The 19,883-nt window shown below is 35.6% G+C and overlaps 1 protein-coding gene across 1 annotated transcript in view; it reads left to right on the top strand.

Annotated features, from left to right (window-relative positions):
- The first annotated feature begins 736 nt into the window (after positions 1–736).
- The window catches only part of BORA (bora, aurora kinase A activator), a 27,100-nt gene continuing 7,953 nt past the window's right edge, over positions 737–19,883 (top strand). The window contains exons 1-9 of the mRNA XM_015564815.1: positions 737–926; positions 2,944–3,050; positions 6,356–6,401; positions 9,427–9,508; positions 12,114–12,179; positions 12,725–12,781; positions 14,539–14,765; positions 15,335–15,467; positions 18,477–19,069. Coding sequence (XP_015420301.1) covers positions 777–926; positions 2,944–3,050; positions 6,356–6,401; positions 9,427–9,508; positions 12,114–12,179; positions 12,725–12,781; positions 14,539–14,765; positions 15,335–15,467; positions 18,477–19,069 — 1,461 coding nt within the window. The 5' untranslated portion in view covers positions 737–776. The remainder of the gene's footprint in view (positions 927–2,943; positions 3,051–6,355; positions 6,402–9,426; positions 9,509–12,113; positions 12,180–12,724; positions 12,782–14,538; positions 14,766–15,334; positions 15,468–18,476; positions 19,070–19,883) is intronic.

The following is a 19,883-nucleotide window of genomic DNA, read 5'->3' as shown; positions in this document are numbered from 1 at the left end:
GTGGCGTGGAGGTGACAGGTGTGAGTGTCCTCCGCTCTCCACCCGAGGAAGCCAGCTGCGCTTCCGCCTCCCAAGAAGTGGATTCCTCTTTCTCTCCCTTTGTAGGTCTCTTTGCCTGGAGTCATGCAGTCTCGTCTGCTGCCCTGGGGCTCTTAGCGAAAGGAGGGCGAGGAGACAGCCAAAGGCGGTTAATGTCTTGTCTCTCTCTCATCAGTCATTCTTCTTTGACGGGGCTGATGTGCCAGAAGGCTCCCCTGCACAAGCTCTGTCGTCTCTTGCTTTGCTGTAAATAATTGTTGTGTAGTAACTGCAGCTTGATGGGGAATTGCTGGGATATCCGAAAGATATTCAGCGTGTTTAGAGACTTAATACCATGGTGTAAGACCTCTTAATATAGGTGTAAGACCTCTAGTTGGAAGGAATTTTGTGCCTCTTATAACACTTAGTTGCCTCGGTGAAAGCAGACCTAAACTCATTTTCACATTTGGTTAACTGTTAACTTAGATGCCATTTAAGTTCTCTGAGCTTAATTCATAAAATGGTATTACTAATACCCGACTGCTCTGGGTTTCAAGGTTATTGGGAGGATCCCTTGAGAAAATGTATGTGATGCCTTTTGGTAAACTGTATAAACTAGCTCCAACAGCGTCAGGTTTTCAGTTAATTTTGAGAATTGTTTGTTGAATACATTTTGATTATCAAAATGAATGTCTATGGAACTTTGTAGTTCTATTGTATGTCCTTCTGACTTCTTTTTTAGTTTTCTTCTCTGTGCTATGGGAGATGGCAAAGAACCAAAAATGCAAATAACACCGGAAACTCCAGGAAGGATCCCTATTTTAAATCCTTTTGAAAGTCCTGGTGATTATTGTAATCTCCATGAACAAACTGTTTCCAGTCCTGTTTTTAAATCAACAAAATTACCAGTAAGTTGTTCTTGACTAGTGTTCACAAATAATTTATTTTATTTATGTATTTATTTATTTATAAATAAAGATTGATTTCAGAGAGGAAGGGAGAGGGAGAGAGAGATAGAAACATCAATGATGAGAGAGAATCATTGATCTGCTACACGCTCTCCACTGGGGATGGAGCCCGCAACTTGGGCATGTGCCCATGACCTGAATGGAACCCTGGACCTTTCAGTCTGCAATCTGATGCTCTATCCACTGAGCCAAACCGGCTAGGGCTACAAATAATTTTAAATAAGAATATCTTTCTTTACAAAGTAAGGGGAAAATTTACCATGGAGCATATATTACTTAGAACGTACTTTTTTAATTGTAATGTTCATTATAATCTAATGTTTCACCTAAAAACAACTTAGCTTGGAGTTTTTAAAGTTACCATTTCCCTCTCTCTCTCTTTTTAAATAGATTACATGGTAGCTTCCTGCAGTTGTGCTGTCTATGGTTGGTGATATATGAATATAGATACCCTATTTGAGAAGAAGCTCTGTCATCTAGTTAGCCACTCTCATTTATTCAGCAAACGTTATTTGAAGGCTGCTATGTGTCAGATCCAGTGCTAGGCATAGAGATGACACTGCAAACAAGTCAGGGTCATTAGACACAAATTCCAAAGGAGTTTATACTCTAATGCAGGGGTCAGCAAACTTTTTCCTACAACTATAAATATTTTAGGCTTTGCTGACCATCGGGTTATTGTAACAACTACTCACCTGTGCCTTGCTTGTATCACAAAAGTGGTCATAGGCAATATATAAACAATAAAGCTTTACTTATGGGCAGTGAAACTTGAATTTCATGTAATTTCCATGAAATACTAATATTCTTTGGGGTTTTTGTCAACCATTTCATAGCTTGCAAATTGTATTATGGAATAGACACAACTACATTAGCAACTTCAAAAGAATATATGTGCTGACTAGTGGTTAAGCACAAGGGTGATATGGAAGGGAACGTGCTCTTCTGGGGATTAGGGAGTGCTTAATCACTTTAGCTTATTTTACTGTTAACCGGCTATCCTGGAGAATTTCTTTTGAAGTCTGATCTGCAAATCTAGTAAATTATCTAGAAAACTGCAAATTGTATGGCTGTTTATGCTACTTGTTCATATCAGTTTGAAGTAGATATGCAGAGGGAAGTTTTATTTATACAATGTATATTGATTCATTACTCGGACCTCATTTTAATTGAATCATATTAAACCTTAGTTTATCTGTTAGTCTTAATAAAAATAATGGAATGACTCCAACTTCATCCTAAAAGCCAGAATGTATGGTATCTCAGGTTTTTAAGCCTGAATTTGTCAAAAATATATTCTGAATTACAGTTTAGGCCCTAGCTAGGTAGCTCAGTTGTTTACAGCATTATCCCAATACACCACTGTTGTGGGTTCAGTCCCGTCAGGGCACATACAAGAATCAACCAATGAATAAGTGATTGGTTTAATTAGATAGTTGGATATAGAAAGAAGCAGTGGTTACCATTCATAATTATTTTATGGATCAACTATTTTATGAGCTTTTGCAGGCACTTCTATAGTTAGGACTTTAATTTCAGTTCATTCTTATTGAAAATAAAGACCTTAGGTAACTAAGAGATTTTTACTTTTATTTGGACATCACTGATGAGTGTTAATTGTAGATTTTCTGTACCTCTAATATTCTACTATGAATCCTATTATTATGTAATTTTAAAAATCACCCAGAGGGAAGATTTGATATTTTAAAAGAGATACAGTCAAGTCAGTATATAGTGTGATTTGATTACCACTTGTCATTTATTTAGTGATATAATCAGATTTAGAAATATGAGGTGATGGAAAAAATAAATTGAAAATAAATAATACAGTAAATATGAAGTGTAAGATATTTTTATACTATAACCATTCTCATTATTTTTGAAGTTGACATAGGTTAGCACTTTGATGAACTATTTTAATTTGCTTTTATTCATAATCTCACTTTCTTTTATTAAGACTCCAGGAAAATTTAGATGGTCTATTGATCAACTAGCTGTAATAAATCCTGTAGAAATAGACCCAGAAGACATTCATCGTCAAGCTTTGTATTTAAGTCATTCTCGGTAAGTTTTCCCTTCTTGCACTGAAGTGTAATAACATACCCTTACATGAAGGGAGACGGAAGTTACAAAGTTTTATTTTTATATGTAAAAATATCGGAGGAAAAATTGTGATACAGATTTATGTTATCTAAATGAAGAGTAAGTTCAAAGAACTACATCCAGAATGACTCTCCTGCAAACAGTCCAAATCTAGGTAGGAGTTCTTTTCTTTTAGAGGTAATCTTCTCTCTCAGCCACTTACGGGACAGCTCTGCCTCCTCAGCACCTGGAAGAGGGAAGAGCATTTCTACGTGATTGTGGCTTTTGCCATTGAATTGTTGCTTTGTTTTTTTGGTGGTGTAGGGTAAAGCATATTGCTGTTTCATTGACACATGAATTTAGAGAAGCCTTACCAAGTTAAGACACATGGACTGGACTGGAAGAGTATCTTTTATTTATTTATTTAATTAATTAATTTCAGAGAGGAAGGGAGAGGGAGAGAGAGTTAGAAACATCAATGATGAGAGAGAATCATTGATTGGCTGCCTCCTGCACGCCCCCCACTGGGGATGGAGCCCACAACCTGGGCATGTGCCCTTGACTGGATTCAAACCTGGGACCCCCCAGTCTGCAGGCCGACACTCTATCTACTGAGCGAAGCCAGCCAGGGCTGGAACAGTATCTTTTAGCAACAGAAAGAGCTTTTATAGACATCATCCAACTTTGACATAGGATATTTGGGGATCTGAATTATATTGTCTTGAATTCAAGCTAGTAATCAGAGGAGCCTTAACTTCTTTGTTGACGTATTGTGTAGGTTTCCAAGCACTAGTGTTCCTCTGACTTGAGATGCTTAACGATGCCTCGTGTAATGAGAATATGCACTTCTTTGGTAGAACAGACCTAGTTTTTTATTATAAACTAGAGGCCCGGTGCACAAATTTGTGCACAGGTGGGGTCCGGCTGGCCTGCCTTGATGGGGCCCCATTGGGCCAGGCCAGTGAGGCGGGGAGGGGACGCAGGCGGTTGGCCGGCTCCACCCCCAATCAGGGTGTTGGGGGTTGATTAGGGCCTGTATCAGGCTGATTGGCTGCCTCAGTGTGCATCATAGCCACTGGTTGTTCTGGTTGTTTCTCCATTCCGGTCGTTGGGCTTTTATATATATAGATTGCAATGATCTGTAATTACAAATGACAGATAACATTTCATTAAGAGTTTAAGAGACTGTTGTTGTCAGTTTCATAGTCTAATTTTTTTTACTTGAAAAATTTGAATAGTATGACCAGCTTTTAACTTTTGGTCCTAAGATTCATGTGTTGTTAGTCCAAAATAATAGGTAATTCTTTTCCAATTAAAATTCACTCACTCAAAGATGTACACATGTTGAGATGCTCTTGCAAATATTTGTCTTGGCTTGGTAACTTGATGACCATTCATTCTTAATTAATTATATCTATCTAAAGTGTTGTAGAAAGGAATAGAATGGGGAATGAGCATAAAAGAATTTTAACTTAAATCTAAATACCTTTGAAAGAGGTGAAAAGACTATCTAAAAGCAAGTGATTCACAAATGACTAATTTTTTATTTCACATAAACTGTATGCTTTGTTTTGCCTCTTCTCTTTATATATGCAACCATGGAAAACTGTAAACTGTCAAGAGATATTTATTGAGCACTGAGGCACTGTGAGGAACACACTGAAGAAGTATAGTATATTATTCCTGCCCTCTAGAGTTAACAATACTGTTAACCAAAGTTGTGACACAACATTTCTATACTTACTAATTAATGATGCATTGTGTGGGTAGGTTTATGAATCTTGGTGTAAACCAGTAGATACAGAATAGGGGTAAAGAGTGAGAAAACACCCTAGTTTTATTTTAACTTACTAACGTAATTCCATGAATGGTTATGGCTCCCACCACAGTTAGTGAGTATACTTTTAAAACAGGCTGATTCATTCTTAGCAATGACTTTCAGTGTCTCTTCCTGTCTAATTCAAGTTCCCTAATGCATTGCTTTCTATCTTTTTCATGCCTTGCTACACATAAAAAAATAACTGTAAGGCACACTGGTGTAAACAAATGAGTCTGCCCATACAGAAGGTAAACAGTCCTGAACCCCTTCTCCTCCTCCAAGAATCCATTCAGGGCATACCTGTAACCTATATGCATCATGCCAGTGTTCTGTAATATACGTACACATAATGTCAGGATACTGTATCCTATATGACTTGTTACAACCTTCCATGATCTGGCCCTACAATATTTAGCCAAACTGATATTCCGCTTCCAGCAGTTACCTGAATATTTCAAGTCCTTAAAGTCCCTCTAATCAAACAGCAAAACATTTCTGAAAGAGGTATGCTAGAGCAGGGCTTACTAATACTATATGCTATTATATACTGTCATTTTGACCTGGTTATGTTCATGATAGGATTGAGTTATCCTCAAAATGGCTGTTGTTCAAGCTGGGATATGAGGATTATCATTGAAGTCTTTCTCATAACTCCTTTATTGAAAAATCCACTTGATTTTAGTTTCTGAAATGTATACATTATTATATAAGCTTTGTTAAGCCACGAACATATATACATGAAAAAAATTAGAGAGATAAAAGTGACTTACTAATTAATTGATGGAAAGCAAATACTCTTTCCTGGAACAAATTAAAGAAGTGGTCCTACAAGGCTAACTGCTGAGTCCTTTGGCAAGTATATGCCTTGTGCTTGAGACCCGACATTTTTTGTTATATCTCAGCTGATAAATTAGTGTTACTGTAATTGCTTATTGTATCAAAGTCAAAAAATTCATTTGGACAAAGTTTTTTGTTGATATTTTATTTCATTTTTAATATTTTTGCCTATTCAGCTAAGGGTGATAGTTTCTATTTCAGAATAAGAGTTGATTCTAAAATTATGACTATGATAAACTTGCTATAATTGAAAAAAATGAGTTTTGACAATTTTTATATTTCTATGCAATGAAATATTAATATGTTGTGATTAAAAGATGAAGTTTATTCAACTTACTTCCATTATGTTGTAAATAGCAACTTTTGTAAAGTATTATCAATATAAAGCCTTTTAAAAGAAAATGTTCCAACTGTGAATGGAGTAGAGGGAGTTAAGCCTAACAGTGCAATGCTGAATGTCTAAATAATATCATTAACTAAATGTGATATGATTCCAATTTTTCTTTTAAAATGAGCTTAACATTTGCCAGTTTTCAAGAGAAAGAAGTTATTTCTTTTAAAGGTTATTATTTTAAATGTTCAATCAGCTAAAGTAATGGCCTGGTTATTTTTCTTCTTTATCTTTGTATAGAATAGATAACGATGTGGAAGACAAAAGACAAAAAGCCATTGAAGAGGTAACTTAAGACTGTTACTGATCATTAAAGCAGTTAAGCATCAATTTCCCACGCATGTCACCCCTTTTAGGAAGACTTCCTTCAAACCCTTTACTGTCCTAGCGGCACACCAACCTGCCCATCCCCAGCTATATTAGTGCCTCTCTGTTCTCCCCTAAGACCAGTGTTTTTCAGCTATTTCAACACCTCATACTTACCTATACTATTGTGATGATTGAGTTATTGCTTTTATTCCCTAGACTGAATTCTTTTTTGCCTTATACTGTACTTCATTCATCTTTTCATTCTCAGGGTATAGCATGGTTTGTGCCTTCCTTGTGCCTTCAGAATATTGAGTAGCACAAACTTCTGTTTCAAGTTGGGAGTTTATGTAGAGGAAGTTTTAGGCTGTGAAAATCTAGATTGGCATTGGTAATGGTTTTATCTTTTGTTGTTGTTAATACTTGGATTTTTAAGGCAATATATTTAATGAAGTAAAGTGTCTTACTGATCAGTAGAAGAGGTGTTTTACAAATAGGGTGTTTTAAAATAAAAATACGAGTTTTTCACTTTTGCTTGTTTGCTGAACTTTTAGAGTGTAAGTAAGGGCTATTTAGTTATTTCCTCAAATTCTTTATGTTATGGCAACATCTCTTATTTTTCCTTTTCCCCTCGCTAGCCTCCTCTACCCACCTCTATTGCTTAGCTATACTTGGCTCTTCTGTACCCCAGGAGACCTCAGCTATGCTTCTTTTCAGAGAACAGGCCCCTCTTGCATTTATTTTTGCATTGTCAGTGTTGTCATCTTGTATTCCATATATAGCCTATTTGTTAAAAAATAATTGCACAGGCTTTACTCCAAAGAATATCTACTTTGTAATCTACCTAGTAATTCAAAATAATTCAAAATTTTCATTCTGATCCAATCACTTGATTCCTCTCCCGTTGAATATTCTCAGACTCTTCCCCTTTTCCCAACATTTTGGAAAATATGCATTCTTTTTAGAACCCTCAACTTTAAAAGGAAATTCATCAGACTTAAGAAAATAAAGTCATAGTAAAGATTAGGGTCAATGTATTAAACAGCTTAAATTTTTTCATATGTATAGACATATTTGAAATAGAATAAATACACGCACATTATAAAAAAAAAAAAGGAAGTTCAAACTGCAAATAAAAAATACCGGATGAAAACCAGGTATTCATCCCACATCCTAAAAGTAACTACTGGAACATTTATACTTACGCATTAATTTTAGTATGCAATATATTGTAGTTTTTAAGTATTTTACACATGTGGGATCATCCTTATATTTTTTTAAATCTTTTTTTCTTAATAATTTTTATTAGCCTTTTTTTGATTATCAGCATAGACCAATTGTTAGTAATACTATAGTATTCCATTGTATGAATGTATCATAAATGAACCCAGCCTCTATTGATATTTATTTAGGTTGTGTTCAGTATTTTTCTGTCATTTATAATGCTTCAGTGAACACCATTGTATGTAAGTATTTGTGTAGTTGAAATGGACTTGCTAAGTCAGAGGCTTTGAGTTTTCACTTTCAGTGTATTTTGCCATCTTGCCTCCTGAAAAGGTTGTACCAGTTTTTACTCCAACTACATTATCATACTTTCTGTTTTCTCATATCTGAAATACTGGTTATTACCCACCTTTTAATTTGTGCTACTCTTATTACTTTAAAATTTTGTCATGTTATTTGGATTTGTATGTCTTTTATTTTGAGTGGTCTTATGCATAATTTTTTGGGTCCTTTATTTTTTCTTCTGGGAATTAACTATATCATAATCTCTGCCCATTCTCCCCCCACTCCCCTTTACATCTTTTCCTCATGCATTATAGGTAGTTTAGCAAACTTGTTCTTTGTTTTAGGTATAGCAAAATACAAAGAGTTGCCGCAAAAACATAGAGGTAAAGGAAGAATACAGTATTTGGCTTAATTTTATTTCTAGAATGAAAAGGGAAAGACATATATCCAAATGCTCTATCTCCATTTGATTATACTAGCCAGTGGAGTGCTGGTGTAACAACTGGCCATTTGGTTATGGGATGAGTATGAGTTTTAGTGGTTGCTGCTATTACGATGTAAATACTCCAACTGCAGCCAATTTTAAGTTACTAATGTTATATCACTGAATGGGAAAAGAAGTGCAATGATATATCATTATATGTAGGAGTTCCACCAGACAGATCAAAAAACATAACCTTGGGCATAGATATTGGTAATGTAATAAAATAGTTAGCAAGTGATGATTTTTAGTATTTATTATCTTTACCTTTAATATAATTTATTTAATATAATTTATGAATTTATACCATTTTTTACATTTGATAATATTTAATTACAAACAATTTGATTTAATTTTAGGGAAAAACACATGACAAACTCCTGAAATTACATAACAAATATTACCATCCAGAGCTAGCCAATTACGAGCATATTAACATTGGTCCTGAATTCTTTTGTAATATTTTTTTAAATTAAATTTATTAGGGTGACATTGCTTAAAAGATCACATAGGTTTCAAGTGTACATTTCTATAACTCAGATTTGCTTGCAGCTTATTTTCTTTTTAATATTAACTTTGCACAAAATTCCTGAAAATTTAATAATTAGATTTTGAGAGCCAGTAGAAACTAGATCCAACACACCACTCATACTGGCTTACTTGTATATGACTATCTCCATTTATTCCTTTCTCTTCTTCATCCTCACTTTTGTCAACATTCTCCCCAAAAACAATTGGGGAAGAAATTAAAAATATTGTTTCTATGCTTAATACCTTAGCTTAATATGCAAGTTTCAAATTTAAGTGGTTGATTTACAGTATTAAGATTTCTCTTTATATATACTTTAAATTTCTTCCATTTCACCTTTGGTCACTTGTGCTTTTAAATCTTAATTTTTTAAATTATAACTATTAAGTCAGTATGTAATGTTTTTTATTATTTGAAAATAACATGGGTACCTTATTATATTTTGGGGGGAATTTATGTCTAATTATATGACTTTTATCTTACTAGTTTTTCACTAAGGATGTCATTGTGCCCTCTCCTTGGACTGATCATGAAGGAAAACAGGTTTCAGAGTATCATTCCAATAAATGTGAGTGTACTAAAAGTCATATGAATAAGAAGCATAAATTATAAAAATCAGTGAATGTAAAACAACATGTAGTGAAGTGCTAGTTTACCTGCTTTGGTAAGGAACTTGCTATAAATTAAATTTCTGAGGATTTAACTATTTAAGGGTTAGAATTCAAAATTTGACTAAAATTTACTGAATTTGGGTTTTTGGGCCATTGTATTCTGAATTTTACTTTTTCTTCATGACCATTGTGAAAATCGGTTATATAATGATGGTCATAGATGATCTACAGATGCAAAAATAGTTGGTGTTGAATATAGAGATAGTGAGTCCCTCCAGAGCAGAGAGCAGGTTTTGCGTCTTCATCTGGAGCAGGTTTGCTTGCAGCTTATTTTAAAAGAATGGGACTTCCCACAAATTGGCAGTTACAGAATAGTCATGGGGGGTGTAAAGTACAGCATAGGGAATATAGTCAACAATGTTGTAATAACGATGTGTTGTATCAGGGGACTAGACTTATTGGGGATCAGTTTGTAAGCTGTATAAATGTCTAACCACTGTGCCGTGCACCTGAAACTAATATGCTAGTAATATTGAATGTCAGCTGTAATCTATAGATATATATATAGATACATATAATATAGATCTCTCTCTATATATATATATCTATATATATCTATATAATAGAGAAATATGCTAATAACTGGGACACCGTAACGGGTTGACCTGACAGGAGGAGGTTGCATGCACAGCGTCAGCAGACGGGCTGTGGGGCCTCCGCGCCTGCGCTGGGGGAGGGCCTGATCAGCAGCAGCTGGGGCTGCTTCTAGGGCGGGAGAGGGAGGCAGGGCCAGACCCGCAGTGGCTGTGGCTGCTGTGGGGCCTGGGGAGCAGGGCAGGGCCAGACCAGCGACTCGAGGGTGGGCAGCACCGCGTGATTTCGAATCGTGCGCTGGGCTCCTAGTTAAAAAATAAATACAGAATGGGATTTCCCAAATTCAGTTTTCCTCACCTGTGATGAGAATCCAGTGTGTGCCATATCCACTTTGGGTGTTTCAGTTCTCGTGCTTGGGACTTAGGGGCAAAGGGAACTGACGTGAACATGAAGCTTCTGCTGCCTGGGTGCTGGGAATAGTGAAGTTCGTGTCTTGACGCAGAAGCCTCATGTCTTCTAGCATCCATGGAACGTTGACACGTTAACTTGTCATTGTGCAAGTAGGGTACGTTCTCAGACCTTTCACAGTTCTTGACATGGTAGCCCCTAACCAAATGTGGCTTTTAAAAATTAAATACACTTAAATTAACAATTTAGATTCCCAGTCACATTATTCACATTTCATGTTTAAGGTGTTTGGTTTGTAGCCTAAAGACCAAGGACATAATAGGGTTTCCATGGAGTGCATTGCTTACATGTGCCTTATAGAAGGTCACACAGCCTCAGTAAAGAAGGCCTTTTGAATCTAGGATTTCACTTTTTACCCATTCTGATAATATTTAATCGGAGGCTTTAACACCCATCCCACCCACTTACTCATTCACCCATTTATTTATGTTTGTTAGGTTACTGGGCTTTATTCTGTTACTGTATTTTAAGATTTTTGAGGTGTTTTTTTTTCTTTGTTTTTTTTGGTCTCCTTGCTTTTTTCTTTTGCTTATATTAGTCATTTTTGTCATTAAATGTTTTAGTTTTTCTACCTGGTGATTTTCAGATTATGAAGCTTAATATTTAGTCATTAACTTTTAATTTTTAAAAAATTATTTGCAGCCATATTTTTTACTTCTGTGAAAAAGACTGAGCATGGTTTTATTTATCAAATTTTAGGTTTTGTCAAGATAATCTGACATTTTAATTCAGACAATTTATCTAAACCCATTGTTCAAAAACATTAGGCAACAGAGGATCTGTTTGAGGATGACTAACACACATCCCAGCCGTTTAAGATTGACATCATGGAGAGCAACCACGTTTTCCTAAAAAAGTATTACATGGTGCCTCCTTTTTTTCTATATAGTAATAATACTTTGAGTTTTATCCTTGTGCTCCCTCAAAATCAAAAAAGATAAACAACAGAAAAATACCAAATTATGTACTTATATATACAGACATTTATTTTTTTAAATGTAAAATAAAAGTTTCCATAGCCCTGTCCAGGTAGCTCAGTTGGTTAGAGCATCATCCCACTACACCAAGAATGCGGCTTCAATCTACGGTCAGGGCACATACAAAAATCAATCAAGAATGTGTAAGTGGTGAAATAACAAAGTGATATTTCTCTCCTCTTTCTCTCTCTCTGAAAAATCAATAAGTCAAAAAGAATTTTTTTTATTAATTATATAGAAAGAAGAAGGGAGAAGGAGAGAGAGAAACATCCATGAGTGAATCATTGATTGGCTGCCTCCTACATGCCCCCACCAGGGATCGTGCCTTGATTCGGAATCAAATCAGTGACATCTTGGTACATGGGATGATGCTCAGCCAACTGAGCCACACCTGCTGGGCAACAAATAAAAAAAAGATTTTTCTTTAAGTTTCTACTTTGTTCATTTTTTTACTCCAGAAAATGTAATGCTAAGTAAATGAAGAATATAAAATGTAGGATTTTTCACTTAAAATGTTTTACAGGTATTAACATAACTAATGAATCTCCAATTGGAAGAAAGCTGACCATCTATTCTGAGAAAAGCAATGGTGAGTATGAATATATTCTGAAAAGAAGTACCTTGCACATTAAGCTACATTTAATTTTAAATTCAGTTCATGTGATAACAATACGCTGGCATTGAAATTGCTTACTTTTTATGAATGAGCTATATGAGAGCTGTCTTTTAAAATTATTCAAAATAGATACATTCAGTCATGTTTTAGAAATAGCAATAGTGTGTTGTTGTTTTATTCAAAGCATAGGAATTGATTTCTGATTTTGAAAATCTTTGTTTTTTTAAATTTTTAATTGGGAAACTTATCCTCAGATATAGGCTGGCTTTTTTATTCAATTGCCAGCAGAACAACCAGGAGTTAACTTGAGCTATTAACAGGTTTATATCAGTGCTAGCAAGTATGGAAAGCCACTTACCAGAAGATGACATATTACATAAAAGAATGCAGAAATGAATTAATTGAGTTTAGCTGGAACATCATGGGGAGATGGTTGATTGGGAAGCACATTGTAAATTGTATATAATATGCTTGCATGATTTATCCATGTTTGTATTTTTGTATCTGCTTGTTTCCAGCTGCTTGTCAGACATTGCTGTCTCTTCCTGTGGATTTTAATTTAGAAAATGTATTAGGTATGTATCGTACTTATTTAAATCTTTAATAACTTAAAAGGTTTTGTTTCGATGGGTTATTATAAATGGAAATATGTGGCAGTGCCTTTTTCAAAAGAAGTGGGGAAATCATACTAAAATTTTTATTTTTAACCTGCCCTGAATAAGTGAACTTTACTATAGACATAAACTATTTATGGACGCATCTTATTGGTACTACTTATACTAATAACTAGTAACCCAGTGCACAAAAATTTGTGCACTCGGGGGGGAGGGGGCGGTCCCTCAGTTATTAAACATCAGCACAACACTGACCACCTTGGTGGTGGTGGTGGTCTTGTCAGAATGTGTTATATTATGCAGATGAAAATCTATTTAAACAGATTTGATGTAGATATTTTCAAAGATGGAAGAATTGTCCCTGTCAACTATTTTAGTTGATTCATATCTTCAGTAATTGTCATCATTGCAAAGTTTTCAGTCCCCATATGGATTGCTGGATATAATAGGTCATGCGCTGTCCCTGTCCTTTGTAGCTTTTGTTACCTTAGGACTCTAGTTTTCCATTATATGTTTAAGTACCAATCTTACCAGCTTAAAAATTTAAGTTTTTAACACTCCTCTCTCTGTTCCATATCCTTCTGATGAAAAGTGGAGTTGGGTTGCAGCATAAAAGAGAAATTCAGAAGGGGAATATTGAAGTAATGACTGCAGTAGGAGAAGAGGGAACCTATTTCCCTGGCCACAGCGCTGGCACCCTGGACCACAGGGCTGGCAGCTTCTCCGGGTGGCTGCAGCCTGGGACCTCGGGCGGGTGGCTTGTCTGTCTCCTGGGCTGCAGCCAGCTGCAGGCACTGGCACCAGGACCAAAGGTGGGTGGCTTCTTCTTCTATGCTTCCAGGGAGGGCGGTCAGTTATGTGTATATGTGTGTGCATGCAAACATAGGCGTGTACACGTGTGTATGTGGAAATCTGCTGGTCAAAACCATAAAAGAGTTGCCCCTATCTCTTGAATCTTCCAGAGATATCCCCCACTTTTTTATTCTATCACTACTGGAGAGTCAGTATTTGCAGCCATCCACCTTGATGCATCATTTTTACTCCCAATACGCTGTATAGAGAAGGAATAAGGATGCTGTCTTTCCATGAATAGTACTCAGTAACAAACCAATTGCATTTTACCATGTCAAGAAATTATTAAAAATACAGGTACTTTGAAAAAAAAAATACAGGTACTTCTCTGAACACTGGCTGGTGGGGGGCAGGGAAGAGTCGGCTGCTAGCGGCCACCTCATCCCTGCCCCGCCCGGCTTCTCTGATCACCTGCCGGGGTGCGGGCAAAGGTGGCCCTGGTTCTTCAACACGGGCCGGGAGGCAGGCTCTTGCCTGCCACCTGGGTTTCCAATCACCGTCAGCAGCAGGCGGCTTCTTCCGTCCTTCCCCTTTCACCTCCCAGCATTGCACCTATGTATGCAAATTAACCACCATCTTTGTTGGCGGTTAATTTGCATATTGCCCTGATTAGCCAATGGAAAGCGTAGTGAAGGTACAATCAATTACCGTGTTTGTCTATTATTAGATAGGATAAGCACTTGAAAAAGAAGAAATAATTTCAGATTTTAAGCATCATATATGCCATTAAACTTTGTCCTATTGTTTGAAAACAATTCAAATATATAGTAGTACATGGTGGTTTTTCAAAAGTCAGATAACTGAAGTCTAATTGCTCTTCAAAATAACTATAGCTTTGCCTTTTATTCTGTTAACCTTAAATGTAGGTGAATATTTTAGAGCTGATGAATTTGCAGATCAGTCTCCCGGAAACCTCAGTTCTTCATCCCTCAGAAGAAAGCTATTTTTAGATGGCAATGGGAGTATCTCTGACTGCTTACCTCCAGCTTCTCCCAGAAGTCTTCACAGTAGTGCTCAAACATCACTTGAAGTGTTTTATTCAATAGATTTATCTCCTGTACAGGGTAGGAGCCCCGTGCAGACACCAAGTTCGGTAAGAAGTGTATTAAAATGTGGTTGGCTAACTTTGCTATAGGTATACTTGGATCTTGGTTGCCCGAATTGCACTTGAGAAATAGCCATTTGGGTTCTATATTTCATAAGGATTATGTTCACATTTTGTCACTAGTCAAGAATGTTTTTGGTCAGACTTTCCAATTTTGCATTTAGAGGTATACAGGATAACCAAATTTATCATGAATCTCAGAGAATTTCAATGTAAGTTATTTACTGAATTATGTAAGATTTTTACTATAATACAACTGGATTGGCATTAATGGATTAATTGAATTTAAATTTTTTGTAAACAGCTGCTTAGTATGAAATATAGTGGTTTGTTTGAACCCAGTGTATTTATATTTTTTGACTAGCACATTCTGTTTCAAAACTTTCTAGCTATCTTCTTAGCTGTCCTTGCTACAAGATGCCTTGACTTTTGGCATCTGTACTTTGGGGAATGACCAGAGTTTACATGATCTACTTTATAAATGTGTAGACAAAGATGCATATGGCATAATAGAGTTGAGGAAGAGAACCATATAATTTTTTTTGTTTTTATTATAGGGGCAGTTTTCTTCCAGCCCTATTCAGGGTAGTGCAAAAAAATACAGTTTGGGAAGTGTAACCAGTCCTTCACCTATTTCTTCACCTACTTTCTCACCAATTACATTTCAGATAGGAAAAACACCACTCTCAGGTATGTCTCATAATATAATACCTAATTTAAATTTTTATATTATCAATTTTTGTTATTGTAGAGGTTCCTTTTAGCTTGTACTAACTATAGAGCTCTTAATGACCACTAACCTTTTAAAATTTAGAAACTTTTTTTTTTTTTTTACAAAAAGAACAATTTAACTTCCAAAACAGTGTCTCAGCAAAGTTCTACTCTAACTGGTAAATACAGATAACTTGATTAATAATATTTATATCAAACATTCTTATAAAGGGAATCAAAGAAAGATGGCAGTTTTAGATATAAGCGGGTTTGATTTTGCTTCTAACCTGTAGCTTCACACTTTGGCAATTGGATATTCATATTTTGCAAACATATTTGTTTGAGTAAAGTTTTTAAAGAAAATATAGTATGGAAAATTTCAGAGAAAGTATTTCTCTTTGCAGTATGTCAGTTTCTCTGGAAAAGATGATAACACTTTTGAAAAATTATTCACAATAGAAAAAACCTATTCATAGTAAAGAAAATTGGAAAGCTGAAAATGATGTATTTCGTTAGTCTTTCCATTGTGTGTGTGTGTGTCTCCATATGTCCTCACGTGCCCATGTGAAGTGTTATATATGCACAATTCTCTATCATGCTTTCTTTGCAAAGCATTTTATTATGAATTAGTGGCCTGGTGCACAAAATTCGTCCACTGGGCGCGGCCCCACCACGATGGCTTTGTCCAGAAGGACATCTGGAAGGTCTCCTGGTCTAATTAGCATATTACCCTTTTATTAGTATAGTTTTTTTTTTCATTGGTCATTCAAGTCATTTATTATTATCTGAAACCATGAATTTGAATCACTATGTAATACTCCATTTCATGGATGTGGTATTTGTTTCAACTGTTGGTAAACATTTAAATTGTTTTTAATTTTTTAAAACACATAACTGTTGGTTATCTTTATATATACATCGTGTTGTACATATTTGTATCCTTAGTTAAAATCTTAGAAGTAGAATCATTTGGTCAAAAGGGGAGAATATTTTTAAGGCTTGATGAATTTCATCAAATTTACTTCATAAAAGGTTGCATCAGTTGAAATTTTCATCAATAGTCTATAAGAAAATCAGTTTCCCCCCATCTAGAAACACTGGCGTTAACATTCTTTTTTTTTAAATCCTCACCTGAGGATATTTTTCCATTGATTTTTAGAGAGTGGGAGAGGGAAAGACAAAGAGAAATATCAATGTGAGAGAAACACATCGATTGGTTGCCTCCTGCACGAGCCCTGACCAGGGCCTGGTCAGGGAGAAGCCTACAACCGAGATATGTGCCCTTGCCCCGAATTAAGCCCGGGACCCTTTGGGCTGATGCTTTACCCACTGATCCAAACTGGTTAGGGCTTTCTTTTTGAAGTTTGTTAATTTGATAAATTACAAAAAGGTCCCTTACTGCTTTAATTTTTTTATCTCTGATTATTATGACATTGAATTATTTCTGAATGTTTATTGGTCATGTATTTTGGGGTGGGGGATTATTAGTACTTTAGTAAATTTCCCAGTCAGTGTTTTTGGACTTTAGTTGACCACGGGTGACTGAAAGCACAGAAAGCAAAACTGTGGATAAGAGAGACCACTGTATTTCATTTATCAGGTTCAGCTGTTAATTTGTAGCGGTCACATGATTTGTCCAGTATCTTCTTTGTATATGGACAATATTGTTATAATAGCAAAATGCTTGTAAGGAAATAATTCTCAGGGAGTACTCTTTAATTTAAAATGAGAGTGCCACAGGAAGAACCTCGTCTTACTTATTGAGACACATTCATTTGTGCTATTGGGTTTGTTTGTTTTTCAGTTACAGTTTACATTCAACGTTAGTTTCAGGTATATATCATAGTGGTTAGACAGTCATATACTCTACAAAGTGATTCCCCCAATATTGCCAGTACCCACCTGGCACCATGCATAGTAATTATATTATTGAGGTATTAATTACTATATTCCCTATGTGTGCTTTATATCCCCATGACTATTTTGTTACCACAAATCTGTACTTATCAATCCCTTCACCTTTTTCACCTAGTTCCCCAAACCCCTTCTCCTCTGGCAACCATCACACTGTTCTCTATCTGTTCTTTGTTCATATTCTCTATATTCCATATATAAGTGAAATCATATGGTATTTGTCTTTCTCTGACCGACTTACTTAACTTAGCATAATACCCACTAAGTCAGTGGTTCTCAACCTTCCTAATGCCACGACCCTGTAATACAGTTCCTCACGTTGTGAATTCTTGTTTATGGCTGTATATATTCACTCGTCTGTTGATGGGCACTTGGGTTTCTTCTGTATCTTAGCTATTGTAAATAACAAAACAAAAAAACAACCTACTGAATGGGAGAAGATATTTGCCAATGATACATCCAATAGGGGGTTAATATCCTAAATTTATGAAGAACTCATACAACTCAACACTCAAAAGATGATGTTTTTATCCAATTAATAGATGGGCAAAGGACCTGAATAGACACTTCTCCAAAGATGCCTTATAGATGGCAAATAGACATATGAAAAGATGCTCAACATTAAATTAAAACCATAGTTACAAATTAAAACCATAATGAGATATCACCTTACACCTGTTAGAATGGCTGTCAGCTATAAATCAACAAACACTGTTGCTGGGAATACAGATTGGTGCAGTGACTATGGAAAACAGTATGGAAATTCTTCAAAAAAATTAAAAATGTAACTGCGTTATGACCCAGCGATTCCAATTCTGGGTATATATCCGAAGAAACCCCAAATACTAATTTGAAAGCGTATATGCACTCCTATGTTCATTGCAGTGTTATTTACAATAACCAAGATATGGAAGCAAGTCATGTGCTGTTTTTAACAACAAAATTTTATTTCAGTAAACAATACAACTGTTAATATAAATCTGTTTTTTCTGTCATGAAACATGATTACCATTTAGGAATGGCTTTTCCATTTTTAAGATTTTATGATGTAATTTTTCCCTCCCAATCTTTTAGAACAAAGGAAGCTTGCTTTTCATTCTCCTGATGCTTTGTCTGGAATAAATTCTAATGGAATTAGTAATGCATGTATCAGAAGTCCTTATATAGATGGCTGCTCACCAATTAAAAATTGGTCTCCTATGAGACTTGAGATGTATAGAGATGGAACTCAATATCGGACCTCACTGCTTCGAATCCCTTTTACCCTTGAGGCTCACAGTGAAGATGAAGAAGACAAAGCAAATGTTCCTTCCACAGATGCCTCTTCACCTGCCATGGACACTACTGGCGTCCACCTGCGGCAGTTGGATAGTGATGTTTCTCATGGCCCTCGTTTAGTAGTGACTTCCATGTCCGTTACACAAAATCAGTCCAGTGCTTCTGCAAAAGTCCTGGCTCTGCTGCAGGATGTTGAAAGTGAGAAGGAGAATAACACGGTGGATATGGTTGATCCTGTAGAGACGGCAGATGAGAACACTTGGATTAAGGAGCCGGTGGATAATGGGAGTTCACCCATGACTGATTCCTTGAGTATTGAAAACTCTCATATGTGTATGTCACCTCTTGCAGAAAGCAGTGTAATTCCTTGTGAAAACAGTAACATTCAGGTAAAGTATATTCGTATTTTGTAGTTTTTTTGGTTGCTCCCTTGGTGTTCTTTAAGCCTTTCTTTTCTAAGAGTATGGTAAGAAAGAAAATGCATTAAATGTGAGGACCAAAGCATTGACTTGGAGTAGGAAAAGATGAGATTAGAGAAGAAATCAAGCAGCTCTGTTTTTTTTTAAAGAAGCAGGAGTCAGGCACCTTCTCAGGATTAATCTTTCTTTCATGTGGAACTAGTGCCAAAGGAATCAAATTTCCTATATAGCATTTTTGTATTTTGAAGATGCAGTTTTGGTTTTCCTTTGTAATATTTAGTGAGAAAAAAAAATTGAGCTTAGAGCACTTTTATGTATTTTTTTGGCACTTTTTAAAAAAATGTGATTTCATAACCAACATTTGTAATTTTACAATATCTGGTAACAGGAAAGTATGATTCATTTGACTTCATAGCCTGCACTTGCTTTCAGAAAGCCACTTGTTCCATTAATTGCCATATTCTTTGAGTTAAGAATTTTGAAAGAACTTTGAAATAATCGGAAAGGCAATTATTACCTGCCTTTTCATAGTAATAATAATGCTTATGCAATTCTTACTATATGCCTAATATAATTCTGAGCACTTTGCATGTGTTAATTTGTTTATAATGTTCACAACAATCCTGTGAAATAGGTGTACCATTTTCCTTTGTAATATTTAGTGAGAAAAAAAAAATTGAGCTTAGAGCACTTGCCATATGGCCAGTAAGTGGTAGAGCCAATATTTGAATCCTGACACTCTGGCTTTAGAGTTCATATAGTTTAATTCAAGTTTATGCTGACT

The sequence above is a fragment of the Myotis davidii genome, unplaced genomic scaffold (genome assembly GCF_000327345.1).
Source record: "Myotis davidii unplaced genomic scaffold, ASM32734v1 scaffold10, whole genome shotgun sequence".
NCBI classification, from domain to species: Eukaryota; Metazoa; Chordata; class Mammalia; order Chiroptera; family Vespertilionidae; genus Myotis; species Myotis davidii.
The sequence above is the reverse complement of the archived record's forward strand: the minus strand, read 5'-3'. Positions and strand labels throughout refer to the sequence as shown.